This window comes from Pseudophryne corroboree, chromosome 11, assembly GCF_028390025.1.
Source record: "Pseudophryne corroboree isolate aPseCor3 chromosome 11, aPseCor3.hap2, whole genome shotgun sequence".
In the NCBI taxonomy this organism is placed as follows: domain Eukaryota; kingdom Metazoa; phylum Chordata; class Amphibia; order Anura; family Myobatrachidae; genus Pseudophryne; species Pseudophryne corroboree.
The window spans coordinates 17194728-17220113 of NC_086454.1; the positions used below are offsets into that span (position 1 = coordinate 17194728).

Consider the following 25386-nt stretch of genomic DNA (forward strand, 5'->3'; position numbering starts at 1 on the left):
TGGGTGAGTAGCGCTATTGAAAAGTGGGCAGATAACTTGTCATCTGTGGTAGATACCCTAGACAGGGATAGCGTGCTTTTGACTCTGGGTCATATCAGGGACGCTGCAGCATATTTAAAAGAAGCTGTTAGGGATATTGGCCTTTTGGGATCAAGGGCCAATGCCGTGGCTGTCTCGGCTAGAAGGGCATTGTGGATTCATCAATGGAATGCTGACGTTTAACGGTAGGGTCTTGTTTGGTGACGGCCTCACTGACCTGGTGTCTACGGCTACCGCGGGTAAGTCTTCATTTTTACCTTATGTTCCTGCACAGCAGAAGAAAACGCCTCACTATCAGATGCAGTCCTTTCGGCCCAATAAATTTAAGAAAGGACGAGGGTCCTCCTTCCTTGCTGCGAGGGGAAGAGGAAGGGGAAAAAGGTCACAGGCTGTGGCAAGTTCCCAAGAGCAGAAGTCCTCTCCGGCTTCTACCAAATCCACCGCATGACACTGGGGCTCCTCTGCGGGAGTCCACACCGGTGGGGGCACGTCTCCAACTCTTCGGTCAGGTCTGGGTGCACTCGGACCTGGATCCTTGGATAGTAGAAATAGTAACCCAAGGATACAGGTTAGAGTTTCAAGACGTGCCCCCTCACCGATTTTTCAAATCGGCCTTGCCAGCTTCTCTTCTAGAAAGGGAGGTAGTAAGCACTGTGATATTAAAGTTGTGTCAAAGTCAAGTAATTGTCACGGTGCCCCCGTCACAACAGGGGGAAGGATTTTTATTCGAGCCTGTTCGTTGTCCCGAAGTCGGATGGCTCAGTCAGACCGATTCTGAACCTAAAATCCCTCAATTTCTTTCTAAAGAAATTCAAATTCAAGATGGAATCTCTCCGAGCAGTGATCTCCAGTCTGGAGGAGGGGGATTTTATGGTGTCTGTCGACATAAAGGATGCCTACTTACACGTCCCCATATATCCTCCACATCAGGCTTATCTGAGATTTGCTGTTCAGGATTGTCATTACCAATTTCAGACGTTGCCGTTTGGTCTGTCCACGGCTCCGAGGATTTTCACCAAAGTAATGGCGGAAATGATGGTTCTCCTGCGCAAGCAGGGAATCACAATTATCCTGTACTTGGACGATCTCCTCATAAAGGCGAGATCCAAGGAGCGATTGCTGAAAAATGTTGCCCTTTTACTGACGATTCTGCAACAACATGGTTGGCTCCTGAATTTGCCAAAATCACAGTTGGATCCGACGACACGGCTGTCGTTCCTGGGTATGATTCTGGATACAGAATTGCAGAGAGTTTTTCTTCCAGTGGAAAAAGCTCTGGGAATACAGAACATGGTAAAACAGATTCTGAAACCAGCAAAGGTGTCAGTTCTTCAATGCACTCGGTTGCTGTGGAAGATGGTGGCGGCCTACGAGGCCATTCCGTATGGCAGGTTCCATGCCAGGGTGTTTCAGTGGGACCTGTTGGACCAGTGGTCTGGGTCTCACCTGGACATGCACCGGAAAATAATTCTATCTCCCAGGACCAGAATCTCCCTTCTGTGGTGGCTGCACAGTTCTCACCTTCTGGAGGGACGCAGGTTCGGGATTCAGGATTGGATCCTGGTGACCACAGATGCAAGCCTCCAAGGCTGGGGAGCGGTCACACAGGGAAGAAACTTTCAGGGAAAGTGGTCAAGCCAGGAAGCTTGTCTACACATAAACATTCTGGAGTTAAGGGCCATTTACAACGGCATTCTGCAAGCAGAACATCTTCTTCGAGATCTGCCTGTCTTGATTCAGTCAGACAACGTGACAGCAGTGGCGTACATAAACCGCCAGGGCGGAACAAGGAGCAGAGCGGCGATGGCAGATGCCACGAAGATTCTTCGCTGGGCGGAAAGACATGCCAGCGCTGTGTCAGCAGTCTTCATTCCAGGAGTGGACAACTGGGAAGCAGACTTCCTCAGCAGACACGATCTCCATCCAGGAGAGTGGCATCTTCATCAAGAGGTCTTTGCAGAAGTGACAAGTCGTTGGGGAGTTCCTCAAGTAGACATGATGGCGTCCCGCCTCAACAAGAAACTTCAGAGATATTGTTCCAGGTCAAGGGACCCTCAAGCGATAGCGGTGTACGCCCTAGTGACACCGTGGGTGTTTCCGTCGGTCTATGTATTCCCTCCACTTGCACTCATTCCAAAGGTGTTAAAGATTATAAGAAGAACAAGGGTTCAGGCGATACTCATTGTTCCAGACTGGCCAAGGAGGGCCTGGTATCCAGATCTTCAGGAGTTGCTCATGGAAGGATCCCTGGCCTCTTCCGCTACGGGAGGACCTGTTACAACAAGGACCGTGCGTGTATCAGGACTTACCGCGGCTGCGTTTGATGGCGTGGCGGTTGAACGCCAAATCCTAGCCCGAAAGGGTATTCCCAGTGAAGTCATTCCCACACTTCTTCAGGCTAGAAGAGAAGTAACGGCAAAGCATTACCACCGTATTTGGAGAAAATGTATCTTGGTGTGAATCCAAGAAGGCTCCTACGGAAGAATTTCACCTGGGGCGCTTGCTCCATTTTCTACAAGCAGGTGTATATGCGGGCCTAAAGTTAGGCTCTATTAAAGTACAGATTTCGGCCTTGTCGATCTTTCTTCAGAAAGAATTGGCCTCCCTTCCAGAAGTTCAGACCTTCGTGAAAGGCGTGCTGCACATCCAACCTCCATTTGTGCCTCCTGTGGCACCATGTGATCTTAATGTGGTTTTGCAGTTCCTGCAATCTCATTTGTTTGAACCTTTACGTAAGGTTGAGTTGAAATTCCTTACTTTGAAAGTAGTCATGTTGTTGGCCTTGGCATCCGCAAGGCGGGTATCTGAGTTGGTGGCTTTGTCTCACAAAAGCCCCTATTTAATCTTCCATGCTGATAGGGCGGAGTTGAGAACTTGTCTGCAATTTCTACCGAAAGTGGTTTCATCATTTCACGTGAACCAGCCTATTGTGGTGCCAGTGGCTACTGATGCCTTGGCGGATTCAAAGTCTCTTGATGTGGTCAGAGCTTTGAAGATCTATGTCGCCAGAACGGCTCAGATTAGGAAAACAGAGGGTCTGTTTGTCCTGTGTGCTCCCAACAAGATTGGGGCTCCTGCTTCTAAGCAGACTATTGCGCGCTGGATTTGTAATACGATTCAGCAGTCTCATTCTACGGTAGGTTTGCCGTTACCAAAATCTGTAAAAGCCCATTCTACCAGGAAGGTGGGCTCATCCTGGGCGGCTGCCCGTGGAGTCTGTGCGTTACAACTTTGCCGAGCTGCTACTTGGTCAGGATCAAACACCTTTGTGAGGTTTTACAAGTTTGATACCCTGGCTGAGGAGGAACTTTTGTTTGGTCAATCGGTGCTGCAGAGTCATCCGCACTTTCCCGCCCGTTCTAGAGCTTTGGTATAAACCCCATGGTTCTTGAAGCATCCTCAGCATCCTCTAGGACGTATGAGAAAATAGGATTTTAATACCTACCGGTAAATCCTTTTCTCTTAGTCCGTAGAGGATGCTGGGCGCCCGTCCCAGTGCGGGCTGTATCTGCAGTTTGGTTGTAGTTACGCTCATGTTGCATTGAGTTCAGTCAATCTGTGACTGTTGTTGGTCATGCCGTTGCATGCGTTGTTGTTGGATGCCATGTTGTACGGCGTGTTTGAGGTGTGAGCTGGTATGTATCTCACCTTAGTTTTAAAATAATTAAATAAATCCTTTTCCACTAAATGTCCGTCTCCCTGGGCACAGTTCCTATAACTGGAGTCTGGAGGAGGTGCATAGAGGGAGGAGCCAGTTCACACCAATTTAAAGTCTTAAAGTGCCCATGTCTCCTGCGGATCCCGTCTATACCCCATGGTTCTTGAAGCATCCCCAGCATCCTCTACGGACTAAGAGAAAAGGATTTACCGGTAGGTAATTAAAATCCTATTTTTTTCCATTTAACTACCTCTAAAAATCTCGTGTCCTCATACACGCGTCTCTTTCGCTCAAAATGTGCATCCTGTTCGCATATAGGGGGTAATTCAGACCTGATCACGCTGTGCGTTTTTCGCACAGTGGACGATCAGATCTGAACTGCGTATGCTCCGCAATGCGCGGGTGCGATGGACAACAGCGAAAAAAGCGATCGGAAGGTGATTGACAGGAAGTGACCATTTGTGGGTGGCCACTGACCGTTTTACAGGATTGTCCGGAAAAAAGCAGGAGGGATCAGGCATTTTCATGGAGGGTGTCTGACGTCCGCTCCGGCCACGATCAGCAGCAAACAATCGCAGCGGCAGAGTAAGTCCTGGGCTGAGGAGAGGCAGTTTGTGCAGCTCTGCTACAAAAGCAAACGCACACCTGCACAGCACTTTACCCCTCCCCCTGTAGGCGGCGACTATCTGATCGCAGGGTTGCAAAAAACGCACCCTAGCGATCAGGTCTGAATTACCCTCATAGAAAACAACTGGCAGCGACAGAACGGCACTGCAGGCGTACAATGATCAGTGGGATATGCCACGTTTGTACCTCTGCGTGCAGCGGAGTATCAGTCTGTGCACACAGCGCTACCATGCAGTGGCTTTTTCCCGACGCCAAGTTCTGTTGTGCTTCATCTGTGGCTTGGTATGTGTGTAAAACCAATGAAGTAGCAGCTCTGCATCCCTGGTACTCTGTGAGCGGCTGTTCACAGCGTCTGCAGTGCAAATAAAATGCAAAATGTAAAGAAAATGTACACTGCCCACTGCGGCTCAGTCGTGCCGCATGGCGTATTGCGGCTGGGTGCATGAGGACACATCTCTATATGTGGGAGTAAAACAGGTGCAGGTACTGTAGGGACTCCCAGATCACCTGCACCCAGCAGATGCTATGGGATGATGCATAGTCCTGTGCACTGTGTGGGCTGTAGAGACGTTAGAGGAAAATCGCGCTCCTAACGTCAGCTGGAGTTACAGGCGCTGCAGATTTTGACTTTTTGTTTTTTGTATAATTATTATTTTTTTCCTCTGGCTGGGTCCACAGGATTATCCACAGGATAACATTGGGATATGGTTGAGCGACAGCGGAAATGGCACCAACACGGTCACGAGCTTTCTGACCTCCCAGGATGCATCGGAGCTTCCCCATATAGTCCCGCCCACTGACTCAGTCAAATCAGTTTTTTGCTTGGTGCGGCAGGAAGCCGCATGGTCACAGGGCTGCTGTTGTAAAGCGGCCTCAAGCTTTTATTATGTTATTTTAATAGACTTCCTATGTTTAGAGCGACTTTTCTTAACAGCGTCTTAAACGCATACTGGAAAGAGCCGCTCCAACAACTCCCCACCGGGTCGCAACAACGCTTACCTACGCGGTACAGTGCTGTCTCGACGGGCGTCTGTGTGGGATGTTCTAGCAGGTCCAGCAGACGTAACCAGGCTGTGGCCGGAGCATGGGGGGAAGGTAAGTATATGGATTTCCTCTTACTAGAGGGGTCAGGACACAGCTACACTGTATTGGTGGAGACTACAAACAGTGTGTTGATGCGCCGAACATCTCGAGTGCGACAGCGCTACGCTCTAGGGATCATAGGCGCCAGGACTAGGCAGAGGCTGCGATCCTGGGAGTTTAAGTCAACGTGGGGATTCAGACGCTCTCCTGGCCGTCCCTCCTCCGAGTTCATGACCAGTTTCCGCGCGTCTCCCGTCCATGAACTGAATGACCTCACTTCCGTCTCAGACGCTACCGAGAGGGTTCTCAGTCGCAGCTTAGACGCTGCGATTGTGTACACTAGAGATCCCGCCTAGACCGAGTCGCAGCCCTTAGCGTCTGCATACACGTGGAAGTCGCTGAGCGTCCGTGTCCGTCAGTGAGCGACTGTGTCCGTTATCGGTTATCCGGAGCGGTAGTATACATCAGTAGCGTCTGAATCCACTCTGCGTCTTACGAGCGCATTTGCTTGGATATGGAAGTGTGGTGAGTCTCCCTGTATCCCGCTCTCTGGAGGCAGGGTATACAGTACTAAAAATTCTCTCTACTTGTTAGTTTGAATTGTTTAATTTTTAGTACATATTGCATATGAGATGTGTATAATTACTGGGGTTTCTGCATGTGATGTTTGAGAAAAACAGTGAAAAACAGAAGTACAATTTTCCTACTTACTTGTAAGTTGTTATGGGGGTTGTATTCTCATATGACAATATCTAATGCCTTAACATGTGACTGACTGCTAGTAAGTGTGCTGACTTTTCTATGTTGTCAGTCCTGTTCTGACCCTCAATTCAGGTGCACGGTTGTGGTCAGATTGATCTCACTTCTGTATATCCATATATAGGTGATTTTCAGTCACAAATTGTGTAGTCATTAACAGATTATTACCATGTCTGTGAGCGGCAAAAGTGACGAGGAGAATTTATCAGGCACTCCTACATCCCTAACATGCTTATCTTGTAAGACAGGGGTAATTGGTATGGACCAATTGGTCACTTATGAGGGGTTGTGTGCGAACGGTTTGCTTTTCAGCAAAGTAAAAAACAGGAGTTTGTTCAACCACCAACAGAGCCACCATGGAATATGTTCGCAAAGACTTTATCTTAAATAGCGGACAGGTTAACTCCGGTAGCACCACCTCAAGGGTTAGGTTACACTATTAACCCATACATGCAGCTCCCTCCCTACGGCTTGGTTCCAGTAGCCTCTACAAGTAACCAAGGGACAGGTAAGACTGAGACCGATGCGTCTATGTGGCAGACTACACAAGATGATACGACAGATGATGATACAGTATATTCAAATAGTCCGTATGATGATCAGTCGCAGAGTTTTAGTTCAGAGGATGTAGCTGAACTTATTGATGCTGTGAAGGCTGTTCTCTCTTTGGAAGAGCCAGCCAAAACAGTGTCAAAGTCTAAAGCACCTGTGTTTAAACGAGCAAAAGCAGTTAAAGCTGAATTCCCGCAGCAGATGAGCTGACGGAAATGATAGAAGAATCTTGGGCGATGCCCAGTAAAAAGTATAAGATTCCGAAAAGATGGGATTCTTATTATCCATTTCCAGCTGCGGATTGTTCGAAAAGAGAAGTTCCTCCAAAAGTAGATGCACATGTTCTGCGACTTGTGCATAACTCTGCTTTACCACTGTCATCTACCTCTCTAAATGATGTCACAGACAGAAGGGTAGATAGCTTCTTGAAAAATATATTTTCTTTCGCAGGAGCAGTGGTGAGACCTGCTATGGCTTCGGCCTGGATAGCAAAGGCAATGGGCGAATGGATAGAGGAACTAGAGAATGACCTCTCCTCCTAATAGGGAGCAAGAGTATCATTTAAGCCGTTTAAGACAATCTACCCAATACTTGGAAGAAGCGGCAAATGACATGGGTACAATCGCTTCTAGAGCATCAGCCTTGACGGTAGCCGCTCGTAGAGCAGTTTGGCTGCGTACTTGGAAAGCAGATGCAGAATCCAAGAAGAAATTGGAAGCATTACCTTTCATTGGTAATATATTGTTTGGGATACGATTTTCAGACATTCTAGAATCGGAAGCTGAGTCGAAGGTCAGATTTCCGACTAGTTATAACCCTAAGTCTAGGGGTTCAAAGTTTCGGCCATTTCGATGGCAAGGCACAGCTAAGGCTAAAGAGGAGTCTAAGCAACCCCAGTTCAAAACCAGGGGTAGGAAGCAGTGGGCTACCAAAAAGCCAGCTTCCAAGCCTGAACAGAAACAATCAGACTGAGGAGACGGGCCTCCGCCTGGAGGATTCCAGGTTTGGGGGCCTACTCCTTCATTTTGCACACATATGGCAACAGTCGACAACAGATGCTTGGGTGCAGAAGGTGGTATCTCAGGGGTATGGGTTCCCATTCAGGAGGCAGCCTCCTCAAAGATTTTTTTGCACCAGCCTGTCTCGAGTCGAAGGCCAATGCCCTGCAAGAAGCAGTCCAGAAATTACTGCAGTCAGGTGTGATTGTCCCAGTACCGCCATCACAAAGGGGACACCCCTGTGTCCAATCTATTTACTCCTGTTTACTCCAATCTATTTCTGATCCAGAAGCCAAATGGGTCATTTCGACCAATTCTCAATCTGAAAATGTTGAACAAATACATTTGGATCCCAAGGTTCCACATGGAGACGTTACGCTCCATAATGTTGGCTATGGAACCAGGCGATTACATGGTATCTCTGGATGTACGGGATGCTTACCCAGTGCCGTTTCTAGCGGCGGGTGAGCCGTGCAACCGCACGGGGCGCCCGCCGCGGCACTTTGTGTCCTTATCTCCTCTCCTCCCTCTTCCCGGGCGCTCCTGCTCGGGGGGCAGAGTTTCGCGGAATGACGCGTTTGCGTCGTGACGTCACGACGCAAACGCGTCATTCCGCGAAGCCCCGCCCCCCAAGCAGGAGCGCTCGGGAAGAGGGAGGAGAGGAGATAAGCCTGGAAGGAGGAGGCGGCCGGCGCGAGAAACGTGAGGCGGCCGGACCCGAAGAGCGGGAAGATGTAAGTATTATCTCTACCTCTCTCTCTCCCCCTTCCCCCCCCCCCCACTTGACACCTGCCTGCCGCACTGTGTAAAATGGGGATACCTGCCTGCCGCACTGTGTAAAATGGGGATACCTGCCTGTCGCACTGTGTAAAATGGGGGCACCTGCCTGCCGCACTGTGTAAAATGGGGATATCTGCCTGCTGCACTGTGTAAAATGGGGGCACCTGCCTGCGTACTGTGTAAAATGGGGGCACCTGCCTGCGTACTGCGTAAAATGGGGATATCTGCCTGCCGTACTGTGTAAAATGGGGATACCTGCCTGCCGCACTGTGTAAAATGGGGATATCTGCCTGCCGCACTGTGTAAAATGGGGGCACCTGCCTGCGTACTGTGTAAAATGGGGATATCTGCCTGCCGCACTGTGTAAAATGGGGACACCTGCCTGCCGTACTGTGTAAAATGGGGGCACGTGCCTGCCGCGCTGTGTAAAATGGGGATACCTGCCTGCCGCACTGTATAAAATGGGGATACCTTTCTGCCGCACTGTGTAAAATGGGGATACCTGCCTGCCGCACTGTGTAAAATGGGGACACCTGCCTGCCGCGCTGTGTAAAATGGGGACACTTGCCTGCTGTAATGTGTAAAATGGGGACTTTTTTATTTTTATTTTTCCCCCCTGTGGTGGGCGTGATGATATCAGATGAGGTCACGCCCACTTTAATGAGACCACGCCCATTTTAATCAGGCCACACACCCTTGTCGGGAGCGCGCGCGTCTTTGGCGCGTGCATGCCTTTTCTTTTTATAGCTATATGGGGGGGGGGCACGCAATTTTTTTTTTTATAGCAATGGGGGGGGGGGGGGGGAGGCGCATTTTGAAATCTCGCACTGGGAGCCAAATTGTCTAGAAACGGCCCTGTGCTTACCTACATGTGCCTATAGCACTGTCTCATCAGTGTTACCTCAGGTTTGCCATCCTCCAGGAACATTTTCAGTTCCAAGCTTTGCCCTTTGGGCTAGCAACAGCACCCAGGGTGTTTACCAAAATTATGGTGGTTATGGCAGCTTGTCTGCGCAAACGGGATAAGAATATTCCCATACCTCGACGACCTGTTAATCTTAGCACAATCGCAGGAGTTACTTTTGAGCCATCTTCAACAGACAATAGTTTGTTTACAGAGACACGGGTGGCTCATTAATTGGGAAAAGTCGTCTCTGAATCCGTCACAGCGGATGGTTCATTTGGGGCCCATATTGGATTCAGACCTACAGAGAGTTCTCTTGCCTGAGAAAAAGATAGTCAAGGTGCAGGTCATGGCTCAGGAAGCGTTGCACGCCCAGACAATGTCAGTCCATGCAGCAATGCGACTGTTGGGTCTGATGGTATCAACCTTCGACATGGTGCAATATGCGCAATTTCACTCCAGACCATTGCAGCACCTTATTCTGACCAAATGGAACGGAAATCATCAGACGAATAAAAAAGAAGATGATAAAGTTTCCAGTAAACGTAAAAAGGTCTCTAGCGTGGTGGCTACAGACAGACCATTTAAACAAGGGGAGACCCTTTTGGATAAAATAATGGCAAGTCCTGACAACAGATGCCAGCCTGCAAGGCTGGGGGGCGATACCCTGAAGCCTTTGGTTCCTGGGAAAATGGACCGTAAGGGAAAGTCGCCTGCCAATAAATCTGTTGGAGATAAGGGCCATTTATATGGCTCTAGTTCAGGCAAAGGACAGTCTGCAAGGAAGACCGGTCCAGATTCGCTCAGACAATGCGACAGCAGTAGCGCGTACCTCAATCATCAAGGAGGAACTCACAGCAAGAGACTGATGGAGGAAGTAATTCCCATTCTAAGATGGGCAGAACTTCATCTCCCAGCATTGTCAGCAGTGTTTGTCCCAGGTGTACTGAACTGGGAAGCGGATTTTCTCAGTCGACACAGCATTCAGGAAACCGAATGGGCACTACACCCAGAAGTGTTTCAGACAATAGTGAACAGATGGGGTCTACCGGAGATAGACCTTATGGCGTCTCGTCTAAACAAGTCTCAGCGTTAACTGTATGGTTTCAGCGAAAGATTGCCGATTTAAAGGGTGTACGTACTTACTTTCAGGGAGTTGTACATATTCAACCTCCATTTGTTCCTCCTGCAGCTCCCTGGGATTTGAATCTAGTTCTTAGATTCCTTCAGGGACCTCCGTTCGAACCACTTAAGAGAGCAGATCTTAAATGGTTAACGGCTAAAGTACTTTTTCTACTGGCAATGGCGTCAGCCAGAAGAGTGTCAGATTTAGGAGCGTTATTGTGCAAGTCTCCTTTCCTAAGTTTTTTCCCAGACAGAGCAGTTCTCAGAACTAGATCTGGTTATCTTCCGAAGGTGGTTTCAAAGTTTCACCTGAATGAAGAGATTGTAGTCCCAGCTTTTCAGGTATCGGGACTATCTGCGGGAGAAGCGTCGCTGAACGTAGTCCGAGCATTAAGAATCTACATAGATCGTACTAGTGCCATCAGGAAAACAGATTCTCTCTTCATCCTCTACGGATTTCATAGAAAGGATGGCCTGCTAGTAAACAGACGCTCGCAAGATGGCTCCGAATTGTAATATCAGAAGCTTATTCTCATGCAGATCTCCCTACTCCGGCTAATGTCTCTGCTCACTCTACACGTAAGGTAGGTCCTTCTTGGGCAGCACAGCAGGGTGCTTCTGCAGAACAGATTTGTAAGGCAGCCACATGGTCTTCCATAAACACATTCATTAGACATTATGCCTTGGATACTTTTGCCTCTCATGACTCAGACTTCGGGCGAAAGGTGGTCCTGTGTAATCAGGAGCGTCCCCACCACTAAAATTGGCTTTGGGAATCCCAATGTTATCCTGTGGATAATTCTGTGGACCCAGCCAGAGAAATAGACGTTATGGTAAGAACTTACCGTTGATAACGTGATTTCTCTTATGTCCACAGGTATCCACAGGGGTCCCACCCTGACGCACCTGATTTGAGGATCTAGACAATCACTAAACCTCTTCCTTCTTGTATGGAAGGGTGTGCATGTGTGTTCTTATCGCCTAAATAGGTTTCTACCTGATGCTCCTGCCTAAATCGCTGTGGAAAGAACTGATTTGACTGAGTCAGTGGGCGGGACTATATAGTGGAGGCCCCAATGCATCCTGGGAGGCCAGAAAGCTTGTGACCGTGTTGGTGCCATTTCCGCTGTCGCTCAACCATATCCCAATGTTATCCTGTGGATACCTGTGAACATAAGAGAAATCACGTTATCAACGGTAAATTCTTACCATAACGTCTATTTTTTTTCTTTTGGAGAAGCCATTTATTTGTTTATCTCAGTGTTGTCGCTAGAGGCCAATCCTGGGATCGAGATAGGCGGGATCCCGGGATTTGGGCCCAAAAATGCCGGGATTCAAGGGATTACATTGCGCATATGCGGGAGGGTGGGTTTAAGTAATATTACTTACTAATATTAGGCGGGCGGCAGCCATGGACAAGCTGAACGCGGTGTCACTTCAAATGTAGCGCCGGGCGCCAGCCAATCAGAGCTGGCAGACGGCAGCCAATCAGGGAAGCTGCCGCAGCTGCGCAGCCAATCAGGAGCGACTGCTGCAGCCGCTTCCCTGATTGGCTGCCGGTCCGCCAGCTCTGATTGGCTGGCGGCCGGCGCTTCATTTGAAATGCCGCTACGTTCAGTGTGTCCATGGTTGCCGCCCGCCTAATAGTAAGTAGTATTACTTACACCCACCCTCCCTCCGTGCAGTCAGTGCTCCCTACAGCCTTCCTCCCTCCCGCGGGGCTACCAACCCTCCTGCACCGCTACCTACACCCTCCCTCCCGCACTGCTACCTACACCCTCCCTCCCGCACCACTACCTACACCCTCCCTCCATGCAGTCAGTGCTCCCTACAGCCTTCCTCCCTCCCGCGCCGCTACCAACCCTCCCTCCCGCTCCACTACCTACACCCTCCCTCCCCACTAACTACACCCTCCCTCCCGCTCCACTACCTACACCCTCCCTCCGTGCAGTCAGTGCCCCCTACAGCCTTCCTCCCTCCCGTGCCGCTACCAACCCTCCCTCCCGCTCCACTACCTACACCCTCCCTCCCGCTCCACTACCTACACCCTCCCTCCCGCTCCACTACCTACACCCTCCCTCCGTGCAGTCAGTGCCCCCTACAGCCTTCCTCCCTCCCGTGCCGCTACCTACACCCTCTCTCCGTGCAGTGAGTGCCCCCTACAGCCTTCCTCCCTCCCGTGCCGCTACCAACCCTCCCGCACTGCTACCTACACCCTCCCTCCCGCTCCACTACCTACACCCTCCCTCCGTGTAGTCAGTGCCCCCTACAGCCTTCCTCCCTCCCGCACCGCTACCAAGCCTCCCGCACCGCTACCTATACCCTCCCTCCCGCACCGCTACCTACACCCTCCCTCCCGCACCACTACCTACACCCTCCCTCCCGCACCGCTACCTACACCCTCCCTCCCGCTCCACTACCTACACCCTCCCTCCCGCTCCACTACCTACACCCTCCCTCCAGCGCTGCTCCCTACAACCTTCACTGATTCCTACTGCAATCCCGGGAATCCCGGGATCGGCCGTTTTTCAATCCCGAATCCCGGGATTGAAAAAACGGCCCGGGATTGGCCTCCCTAGTTGTCGCCACTTCCCCACTGAGTGTAGTTATGTGATAATACTATTGTTCTGCTTGTAAATAATAAGAGAACGTTACTGGGATGCTGTCAATTTACCTACAATCAAAATCTTTAGAACCATTGACGGACGGTAAAAATGCCGGCACGGTTAAAATACCTACATTTAAAATGTCAACAGGTCGAAAAGTCTACATGAGTTTTTCATGATTTTTTTTCATTGAAACCTACTTGTTGATACTTTACCATCCCAGTGGACCTGGAGGGGGAACATAATAGAGTGCCGAGCGCAGCGAGTCATGCGAGGGCACGCGGTACTAGGTGTCAACATACACACAAAAACACAACAAAAAACTTGTGTCGACTTTTTGACCGGTTGACATGTAAATGTCGGTATTTTGACCGTCTAGATTTTCATTGTAGGTATTTCACACTGATACGTCACTGATACCACTAACTCCTGTCCTCTCTCCTTCCCTCCGCCAGGCGTTTGTGGATTTCTTCTCCCGGGGTCTGCATGCTGAGTACCAGAGTAAGGGGGTCACCGTGCAGGTGAGTGTGGTGCGTCGCTGCAGAGGAAGCCTGTTATTGTCTGCTTTCCCCAACATCAGCTGCTGTCTAGGCAACAGGGAGATCACATTCTGGTTCTCCGGAGTGTGTGACGCCCCCTCCCCGTCGCAGCCTCGTAGTTGTGTATGTGTGTGAGTGTGTGTGTGTGTGTGTATATGTATATATATATGTATATGTGTATGTATGTATGTATGTATGTATGTGTGTGTATATATATATATATATATATATATATATATATATATACAGACACACACTTTTATCTTTCTCTTCTCTCTTCTCTTCACTCTCCTCTCTCTCCTCTTCCTCTCTCTCCCCTCTTCCTCTCTCTCCTCTTCCTCTCTCTCTCCCCTCTTCCTCTCTCTCTCCTCTTCCTCTCTCTCTCTCTCTCTCTCTCTCTCTCCCTCTCTCTCTCTCCCCTCTTCCTCTCTCTCTCTCCTCTTCACCCTCTCTCGTCACTCTTGGATCATTATATTGTTTTCCTGCTATTGTGTGTATATATAGGAGTATAATTATGTATCTGCTCTGTACGGTATTGCGGACACCTTGAGGTACCATATAAATAAGATATTTCCACGAGTGGGGCCCTCTGTGTCTTTTTGTCTGCTTGTCCGCTCCCACCTCGTACACTGGTGCATCCGTGTATTACGCCTCTTGCGTGTTCTATACAGCACTTGTTTTACACCTTTGCTGTTCTATGTCTTGCGTACAGGTTTGTGCTCACGTTCTTGCTATTGCAGCTAATCTGGCCCACTATGCACTTACATAGTTACATAGTCGGTGAGGTTGAAAAGAGGCAAAATGCCCTTTGGGTTCAACCTGTATTCTGTGTTAAGCTGTTCATATTATAATGCACCTGCTGAAGTAATGGTTAAATCTTTATTGCCCTTACCGTGAAGAACCCTTTCCTGTGTTGTATACGGAATTTTCTCTCCTCTAGCCTCAATGAGTGCCCACGTGTCCTATACTGAGTGCTTTTGATAAACAAATCCGCTGCTAACTCCTTATAGTGCCCCTTTACATATATGAAGATAATAATAAAGTCTCCTCTTAGATGTGTATACATATTTAACCTAGTAAGCCTTTCCTCATACTCCAGGGTCTCTAACCCTTTATTCAATTTAGTAGCTCTCCTTTGAACCCTTTCTAGTTCCCCGATATCTTTTTTTTATAATACGGTGCCCAAAACTGAACACAATATTCCAGGTGCGGGTGAACCAATGATTTGTACAGAGACAGGATTACATCCTCATCCCTCTTCTCAATGCCCCGTTTTATGCACGCAAGCACTTTACTTGCCTTCTATGCTGCATTTTGGCATTGTGTACGGTTATTAAGCCTGTTATCTATGAGCACCCCCAAATCTTTTTCCACCAAAGTTACCCCTATATTTTCCGCATTTAGAGTGTAGGATGCAAGCAGAGGTGTAGCTAGGAGCCATGGTGCCCGGAGCAAGGGTATGTTTTGGCGCCCCCCTCCACTGAATTGGGTGCCTAGCTAACATGTGGTGACATATTACATTTGAAAAGAAACAATATTTAAAAATCCTAAATTGGTGACAGGGCTGGTTCTAAACCTCATGGAGCTCAGAGCGAAAGTTTCCTTTTTCTGCCCCCAATGTTTTAAATCGTGTCAGTGCATGCCAAAGGCTTGCAACAACAATATAGGGGCATGGCAGTACGGATGGTGTAATGGTTAGCATTACTGCCCCACAGCACTGAGGTCATGGGTTTGATTTCCACCATGGCCCTAACTTTGTGGAGTTTGTATATTCTCCCCATGCATATGTGTGCACTATATAAATAACTGGTAATAATAAATAAACAATGCCTTCATTAGGAAGGTGCATGGAATAGTACCAATTCACATTAGTACTACCCTTTATACACATTATGCCACACAGTAGAGCCCCTTATACAAATTACTTCACACAGTAGAGCCCCTTAGTAAGTAACACAATGATTGAGGCCCATATACACATTACACCATGGTAGAGCTATGAAATTGGCTGTTTTTAACTATTTACCTGACCTCACAGGTATATAGCCCCAAATGTGACCCCACCCCCCCCCCCCCCCCCTCAATCTCTGAATGAAAATAATTCCCCAAAACTGTCTGTTACCACGGACAATTCTGGCCAGACGCCGCTGGTCACGTTCATTAAACACCCGTTGTCGGATACTGCGCTGTTCACGGTCGGTGGTAATTCCTTCCACAAGGTATTCCCTGTACACATGTGACACCGGAATGTTAAATGTCTGCACGACTTCCGAAGTGGAATGTTACCTAGCCCCAGTATGTTGTGCCTACCCTCAACAGCTATAGGCTTCTCTGAGCAGCTGATTTGATGATTTGAGAACAAAGATCTCCGGCTGCTGTAAATCTGGAGATATGTGACCCTTCCAGTTGTAATATTCTGCTGTCCAGGAATCTGACATCCCCTGTGTTAAACATATGTGCCCTTATTTATCAGTGAGTGATAAATTGCCCCAGCCAATCAGCTCCTAATTGCCGTGTTACAGACTGTGTTTGAAAAATGACAGGAGCTCATTGGCTGATGCAATTTATCACTCACAGTGAAATTTATCACTCATTGATAAATAAGGGCAGTGGTAAATAGATATGAAACCTACAACTCCCTACTAGACTCTCTGCAGTCTGGCTGTAGCCCAACGCGGGGTCCAGACTCTCAGAAATAACTAATGACTTCCTCACCGTCACATCAGCAGCTGAATCTATGTCTCCTGAACCTGTAGAATTCCTCTACAGCTGTACCTCTTCCCAGGAACTCTGCTCCTCTCTCGCTCACACTGCCCCCTCTCCATCCCATCCCTTTATTACAGATTATAGAGAGCTGCATAGACTGTGCTTTATAACTGATACACAAAGTTTCTTGTCCCCGTTTTATATTTGTAGTTTACTGTCTTATCTTTTATGAGCCTCCTCTCTTAAAACCATCACTCTTAACAAAGCAGCTGGCGGAATACGCATAATGCTGCCGTGTCAGCGGTAAATGGGCATTCTCAGCAGCGAGATCCACTGCCAGCCCCCCCCCCCCCCCCCCCCCCCTGACGTAACAGCCAGGGTTCCTAATAAACTGTTGGTAAACTTACTGCCACCTTGTGTCTAAAATGGTGTACTGCATTCCACTCAAACACTCGATTTTTTTTTTTATTTCTTTTTTATTCCGTCAGTTATATAAATCTGGCTTTATAACTTGAATGGAGGGAGCCATTGCTCTTTTAGATGCCGATTGAGATGGAGTTCAATGCAGTGGTTAGCTTGGTGGCTCACAGCACTGAGATTTGAACCCCACCAAGGCTTGGTTTGTGTGGAGTTTATATGTTCTCCACATGCTTGCGTGGGTTTCCTCTGGGTGCTCTAGTTTCTTCCTACACTCCAAAAACATACTGGTAGGGTAATTGGCTTGTGACAAAAATGAACTTTAGTGTATATGTGCGTGCACATGTGATAGGGAATATAGATTGTAAGCTCCACTGGGGCAGGGGCTGATGTGAGTGACTGCAGTATCGTGGCCTCTCAGCTCTGGAATCCTCTATTAGCTGTTCATGTATGTAGTCTCTCTGTACTGAATGAGGCCGCTCTATTAGGACACCATTTAATTTGCTAGTGTCAGACCTTTGTTTTAAATAGATTTCTCCTTCATATACTTATTTATCTACCGCGCTACGACAAGTATATTTCTCTGGCTGGGTCCACAGGATTATCCACAGGATAACATTGGGATATTGTCGAGCGACAGCGAAAATGGCACCAACACGGTCACGAGCTTTCTGGCCTCCCAGGATGCATTGGGGCCTCCACTATATAGTCCCCCCCACTGACTCAGTCAGATCAGTTTTTTGCTTGGTGCGGCAGGAAGCCGCATGGTCACAGGGCTGCTGTGAAAGCAGCCTCAAGTTTTCATTACTTTATTTTTATAGACTTACTGTTTTGGTTTGAGCGACTTCTCTTAACAGCGTCTTAAACGTGTATTAGAAAGAGTCGCTCCAACAACTCCTCACCGGGTCGCAACAACGCTTACCTTCGCGGTACAGTGCTGTCTCGACGGGCGTCTATGTCGGATGCTCTAGCAGGTCCAGCAGACGTTACCAGGCTGTGGCCGGAGCATGGGGAGACAGTGAGTATATGGACTTCCTCTTACTAGAGGGGTCAGGACACAGCTACGCTGATTTGGTGGAGACTACAAACAGCGTGTTGATGCGCCGAACATCTCGAGTGTGACAGCGCTACGCTCCGGGGATCATAGGCGCCAGGACTAGGTGAGGCCGCGATCCTGGGAGTTTAAGTCAACAGGGGGTTTCAGACGCTCTCCTGGCCGTCCCTCCTCCGAGTTCATGGCCAGTTCCCGCGGGTCTCTCGTTTCATGAACTGAATGACCTCACTTCCGGCTCGGACGCTACCACGAGGGTACTCGGTCGCAGCTTAGACGCTGCGGTTGTGTACACTGGATATAAACCCGCCCAGACCGAGTCGCAGGCCTTTAGTGTCTGCATGCACGTGGAGTCGCTCAGCGTCCGTTGGTGAGCGTCCGTGTCCGTTATCAGTTACCAAGAGCGGCAGTGTACACCAGTAGCGTCTGAATCCACTCAGCGTCTTTCGAGCGTCTTTGCTTGGATATGGAAGTGTGGTGAGTCTCCCTGTATCCCGCTCCCTGGAGGCAGGGTATACAGTACTAAAAATTCCTTCTACTTCTCAGTGTGCACTGTTAATTTTTAGTACCTATTGCATATGAGACCTGTATATTACTGTGTTTTCTGCATGTTATGTTGAAAAAGAACCAGTTAAACAGAAGTACAATTTTCCTACTTATGTATAAGTTATTATGGAGGTTGTATTCTCATATGACAATGTCTAATGCTTTAACATGTGACTGACTGCTAGTATGTGTGCTGACTTTTCTGTGTAATGTCAGTCCTGTTCTGACCCTCAAATCAGGTGCACTGTGGTCAGATTGATTTCACCTCTATATACTGATTATAGGGTGTGGTTCAGTCACAAAATTGTGTAGTCAATATCAGAAAAAATGTCTGTGAGCGGCAAAAGTGATGAGGAGAATTTGTCAAGCACTCCCATAGCCCTAACATGCTTATCTTGTAAGTCAGGGGTAATTGATATGATTCAATTGGTCACTTATGAGGGTTTGTGTGCAAACTGTTTCGCTTTTCAGCGAAGTAAAAAACAGGAGTTAGTTCAACCTCCAGTAGAGCCACCATGGAATATGTTCGCAAAGACTCTGTCTTCAATAGCGGACAGGTTAGCTCCAGTAGCACCACCTCAAGGGTTAGGTTACACTATGAACCCATACATGCAGCTCCCTTCCTATGGTTTGGTTCCAGTAGCCTCTACAAGCAACCAAGGGGTAGGTAAGACTAAGACAGATACGTCTGTATGGCAGACTACACAAGAGGATACATCGGATGATGATGCGGAAACAATAGATTCAACTCCGTATGATGATCAGTCGCAGAGCTTTAGTTCAGAAGATGTAGCTGAACTTATTAATGCAGTGAAGGCTGTGCTTTCTCTGGAAGAACCAGCCAAGACAGCGTTAAAAGCAAAAGCACCTGTATTCAAACGAACAAAGTCAGTGAAAGCTGAATTTCCAGCGTCAGAGGAATTGACGGAAATGATGGATGAGTCTTGGGCAGCGCCCGGTAAAAAGTATAAGATTCCTAGGAGATGGGATTCTTATTATCCATTTCCTGCTGGAGATTGTTCGAAGAGAGAAGTTCCTCCAAAAGTAGATGCACATGTTCTGCGACTCGTGCACAAATCTGCTTTGCCACTGTCATCTACCTCTTTGAATGATGTCACAGACAGGAGGGTAGAGAGCCTATTGAAAAATATTTTCTCTCTTATGGGTGCAGTGGTGAGACCTGCTATGGCTTCGGCCTGGGTAGCAAAGGCAATGGGCGAATGGATAGAGGAACTAGAGATTGACATCCCCTATCCTACTAGGGAGCAAGAGGATCGTCTTTGCCGTTTAAGACAATCTGCCCAGTATTTAGAAGAAGCAGCCATTGATGTAGGCACTGTTGCTTCTAAAGCTTCAGCCCTGGCAGTAGTCGCTCGCAGAGCAGTTTGGCTACGGACCTGGAAGGCAGATGCGGAGTCCAAGAAGGAATTGGAAGCATTGCCTTTCGTGGGTAATATATTATTTGGAAAACCTTTATCGGATATCCTAGAGTCAGAGGCTGAATCGAAGAAGGTCAGATTACCGGCTACCTACAACCCTAAGTCCAAGGGTTTAAAATTTCGCTCATTTCGCTGGCAAAGCAAAGCGAAAGGTAAAGAGGAGCCTAAACAACCCCAGTTTAAATGCAGGGGTAAGAAGCAGTGGGCTAGCAAAAAGCCAGCTTCCAAACCTGAACAAAAGCCCTCAGCCTGAAGAGACGGGCCTCCGCCTGGAGGATTCCAGGGTTGGGGGCCGACTCCTGCAATTTGCACACACATGGCAACAGTCAACAACAGATGCCTGGGTGCAGAAGGTAGTATCTCAGGGGTATGGGTTCCCATTCAGGAGGCAGCCTCCTCAAAGATTTTTTTGCACCAGCCCGTCTCGTATAGAGTCGAAGGCCAATGCCCTGCAAGAAGCAGTCCAAAAATTACTGCAGTCAGGTGTGATTGTCCCAGTACCTCCATCACAAAAGGGACAGGGGTATTACTCCAATCTGTTTCTAATCCAGAAACCAAATGGGTCATATCGACCAATTCTAAGGGCCATATTCAATTAGCAGTGATAACGGACTTTTCACGTGAAAAACCGGACTTTTCACGTGAAATGCAATTACAGCCTATTCCATTATCCTGGAAAATGTATCGGTGATCATGTTTTCACTAATTTCACTTCACCTTCTCTGAAGCAGGTGAAAAGTTGGGAAAAGTCACTATTTTAAGGTAAAATTTTTTGGATATGGTACAGAACTCCTGGGACACCCCCCTTTATGACTAATTAGGCACGTTGAAGTTTTTAATTATTTTTAATTGGCCAATAATGACATGTCATTTTCGGGGTGAAAAAGTAAAAAGTGATGGAAATTGGGGTTCAAGGTATGGGACAGGTATATTGGGGTGCTTTATGAGTGGGACAGGTGTTTTTTAGGCTTGCAGATGGGAGTAATCGGTCTGTTTCCACTTTTTTTTAAAGTACCCTAAAATGACCCAAATATATACTTATACCCATTTTCATGTACCCCAAATTTAATGAGAGCATTTATTTTGCTCAAAAAAACTTGCTTTCTATCATTTTTTTGCATTTAAAAAAAAATGCATATAACCGCCATTTCACACAATTTAAGTCCCCAAAAACTCTCTAATATGATCTCTAACACACTTCTCTTCTGTTTTCCTATGTTAGTTTAGCATTTTTTGGGGTACAGGCTGATTTCTCCATTTTCACCTGCACTTTTCACTGCAAGAATTTTCACGTGAAACCCGGTCGGAATTGAATAGGTCGAAAAATGGAGCGTTTTCGCGGCAATTTTCACCCGATTACCGCGAAAAATTTTCGGGCGAAAAATTGCCGCGAATTTGCGGAAAATTTAAAAACGGAGCGTTTTCGCGGCAATTTTCGGCCGATTGCCGCGCAAAATTGCCGCGAATTTGCGGATAATTGAATATCCCCCTAACTAGGGTATTCAATTATCCGCAAATTCGCTGCAATTTTTCGCCCGAAAATTTTTCGCGGCAATCGGCCGAAAATTGCCGCGAAAACGCTCCGTTTTTCAATTTTTCGCAAATTCGTGGCAATTTTTCGCCCGAAATTTTTTCGCGGCAATCGGCCGAAAATTGCCGCGAAAACGCTCCGTTTTTCAATTTTTCGCAAATTCGTGGCAATTTTTCGCCCGAAATTTTTTCGCGGCAATCGGCCGAAAATTGCCGCGAAAACGCTCCATTTTTCGACCTATTCAATTCCGACCGGGTTTCACGTGAAAATTCTTGCAGTGAAAAGTGCAGGTGAAAATGGGGAAATCAGCCTGTACCCCAAAAAATGCTAAACTAACATAGGAAAACAGAAGAGAAGTGTGTTAGAGATCACATTAGAGAGTTTTTGGGGACTTAAATTGTGTGAAATGGCGGTTATATGCATTTTTTTTAAATGCAAAAAAATGATAGAAAGCAAGTTTTTTTGAGCAAAATAAATGCTCTCATTAAATTTGGGGTACATGAAAATGGGTATAAGTATATATTTGGGTCATTTTAGGGTACTTTAAAAAAAAAGTGGAAACAGACCGATTACTCCCATCTGCAAGCCTAAAAAACACCTGTCCCACTCATAAAGCACCCCAATATACCTGTCCCATACCTTGAACCCCAATTTCCATCACTTTTTACTTTTTCACCCCCAAAATGACATGTCATTATTGGCCAATTAAAAATAATTAAAAACTTCAACGTGCCTAATTAGTCATAAAGGGGGGTGTCCCAGGAGTTCTGTACCATATCTAAACATTTTTACCTTAAAATAGTGACTTTTCCCAACTTTTCACCTGCTTCAGAGAAGGTGAAGTGAAATTAGTGAAAACATGATCAGCGATAAATTTTCCAGGATAATTGAATAGGCTGTAATTGCATTTCACGTGAAAAGTCCGGTTTTTCACCCGGAAACCGGACTTTTCACGTGAAAAGTCCGTTATCACTGCTAATTGAATATGGCCCTAAATCTGAAGATGTTGAACAATTACATATGGATCCCGAAGTTCCACATGGAGACGTTACGCTCCATAATGTTGGCTATGGAACCGGGAGACTATATGGTATCTCTGGATGTGCGGGATGCTTACCTACATGTGCCTATAGCACTATCACATCAGTGTTACCTCAGGTTTGCCATCCTCAAGGAACACTTCCAGTTCCAAGCTCTGCCCTTCGGGCTAGCTACAGCACCCAGGGTGTTTACCAAGATCATGGTGGTTATGGCAGCTTGTCTGCGCAAACAAGGGATAAGGATATTCCCATACCTAGACGACCTATTAATCTTAGCACAGTCGCAAGATTTACTGTTGAGCCATCTCCAACAGACGATAAGAAAGTGAAAACTGGCGCTTATGTGTTTCTCCAATAGTAATTAATGACTGTGGATCAATTTCAATAAAAATGACATAAAATTTATTACCTATACATCACAAACTAAAAACATCCGAAACGTATATATCAGATATAAAATTAAGGCATAAATGGAGCTAAGAAATATTTGAAAGTGGCTGCTTTTAGTGTCCACAAAGGATCCCGGACTAAGTGCCGTGTGCAAAGTTCTCTGGTGAGAAGGAATGAGTACAGCTGGTATTACGCGTATTGATGGAGACTTCCAGAGGTTTGGAAATTTTTCAGCAAGCAAGCTGTGGCATTGGAACAAACTGGGTCTCTCCAATCAGTGCTGTACAGATGAAATTCCTCAGAGTTCCAAATGGCAGGTTTTAAAAGTCCATATCTGGATCCGTCTTGAAAGTGGGACACTTGTAGTGGTCGTGGCAGCTTCAACACTTAACGCGTTTCCCTAGGTTAAGTCACCTAGCTTCATCAGAAGTACTTACTTCTGACTACGGATCCAGATATGGACTTTTAAAACCTGCCATTTGGAACTCTGAGGAATTTCATCTGTACAGCACTGATTGGAGAGACCCAGTTTGTTCCAATGCCACAGCTTGCTTGCTGAAAAATTTCCAAACCTCTGGAAGTCTCCATCAATACGGGTAATACCAGCTGTACTCATTCCTTCTCACCAGAGAACTTTGCACACGGCACTTAGTCCGGGATCCTTTGTGGACACTAAAAGCAGCCACTTTCAAATATTTCTTAGCTCCATTTATGCCTTAATTTTATATCTGATATATACGTTTCGGATGTTTTTAGTTTGTGATGTATAGGTAATAAATTTTATGTCATTTTTATTGAAATTGATCCACAGTCATTAATTACTATTGGAGAAACACATAAGCGCCAGTTTTCACTTTCTTATTCTAAAACATTTTTAGGGACTGACAATCCCTTCTGGCAGCTGTGACAGCGCGTCTGGGCTACTCTTTTTGTTCTGGTTTTTTCCAACAGACGATAGTTTGTTAACAGAGACACGGGTGGCTCATAAATTGGGAGAAGTCGTCCCTGAATCCATCACAGCGGATGGTTCATTTGGGAGCCATATTGGATTCAGACCTACAGAGAGTTCTCTTACCAGAGAAGAAAATAGTCAAGGTGCAGGTCATGGCTCAGGAAGCGTTGCAAGCCCAGACAATGTCAGTCCATGCAGCAATGCGACTGTTGGGTCTGATGGTATCAACGTTCGACATGGTGGAATATGCGCAATTCCACTCCAGACCATTGCAGCATCTCATTTTGACAAAATGGAACGGAAATCATCAAACAATAAAGAAGCAGATGATAAAGATTCCAGTAAATGTAAAAAGGTCTCTAGCATGGTGGCTACAGACAGACCATTTAAACAAGGGGAGACCCTTTTGGATAAAAGAGTGGCAAGTCCTGACGACAGATGCCAGCCTGCAAGGTTGGGGGGCGGTACTCGGAAGCCTATGGTTCCAGGGAAAATGGACTGCAAGGGAAAGTCGCCTGCCGATAAATCTGTTAGAAATAAGAGCCATTTACTTGGCCCTAGTTCAGGCAAAGGACAATCTACAAGGAAGACCAGTCCAGATCCGTTCAGACAATGCGACGGCAGTAGCATACCTAAATCATCAAGGAGGGACTCACAGCAAGAGTCTGACGGAGGAAGTAACTCCCATTCTAAAGTGGGCAGAACTCCATCTCCCAGCATTGTCAGCAGTATTTGTCCCGGGTGTACTAAATTGGGAAGCGGATTTTCTCAGTCGGCACACCATTCAGGAAACCGAATGGGCACTACACCCAGAAGTGTTTCAGACACTGGTGAACAGATGGGGTCTACCGGAGATAGACCATTTGGCGTCTCGTCTAAACAACAAAGTTCCGAGGTACGGATCAAGAACAAGGGACCCAGGAGCAGTCCTGGTAGACGCACTGTCGGTAGAATGGAGGTTTCAGCTGGCATATCTGTTCCCTCCAATATCTCTGTTACCCAGAGTAGTGAGAAAGATAAAACAGGCAAAAGGAGCATCATTCTAATAGCTCCAGCTTGGCCAAGAAGGCATTGGTACACAGATCTGTGGAGAATGTCCGTGGAAGCACCGATACTGCTCCCTCAACGTCCAGATCTGTTAATGCAGGCTCCTTGTTGTCACAGTCATCTGGATCGCCTGTCTTTGACGGCGTGGCTGTTGAAACCTCTATCTTAGAGGCTAAAGGATTTTCAAAGCAAGTAATCCAAACCATGCTTAGAGCAAGAAAGCCTTCTTCGGCCCGTGTATATCATAGAATATGGCAAGCCTATATTCATTGGTGTTCTGGAAAAAATTACAATCCAAGAGCCTTTAAAGTAGCTAGGATTTTGGATTTTCTGCAGGCAGGATTGGATAAGGGGTTGAAGGTTGCTTCCTTGAGGGTGCAAGTCTCAGCGTTGACTGTATGGTTTCAGCAGAAGATTGCTGACCTACAGGATGTACGTACGTTTATCCAAGGAGTAGTACATATTCAACCTCCATTTGTTCCTCCTGCAGCTCCCTGGGATTTGAATTTAGTTCTTAAATTTCTCCATGGTCCTTTGTTTGAACCACTTGAGAGAGCGGATTTTAAGTGGTTAACGATTAAAGTTCTTTTTTTACTG

At 47.1% G+C, this 25386-nt stretch overlaps 1 protein-coding gene across 1 annotated transcript in view; it reads left to right on the plus strand.

Annotated features, from left to right (window-relative positions):
* HSD17B12 (hydroxysteroid 17-beta dehydrogenase 12) overlaps positions 1-25386 on the plus strand; it is a 158515-nt gene that overhangs the window by 127345 nt on the left and 5784 nt on the right. The window contains exon 7 of the mRNA XM_063944154.1: positions 13587-13652. Coding sequence (XP_063800224.1) covers positions 13587-13652 — 66 coding nt within the window. The remainder of the gene's footprint in view (positions 1-13586; positions 13653-25386) is intronic.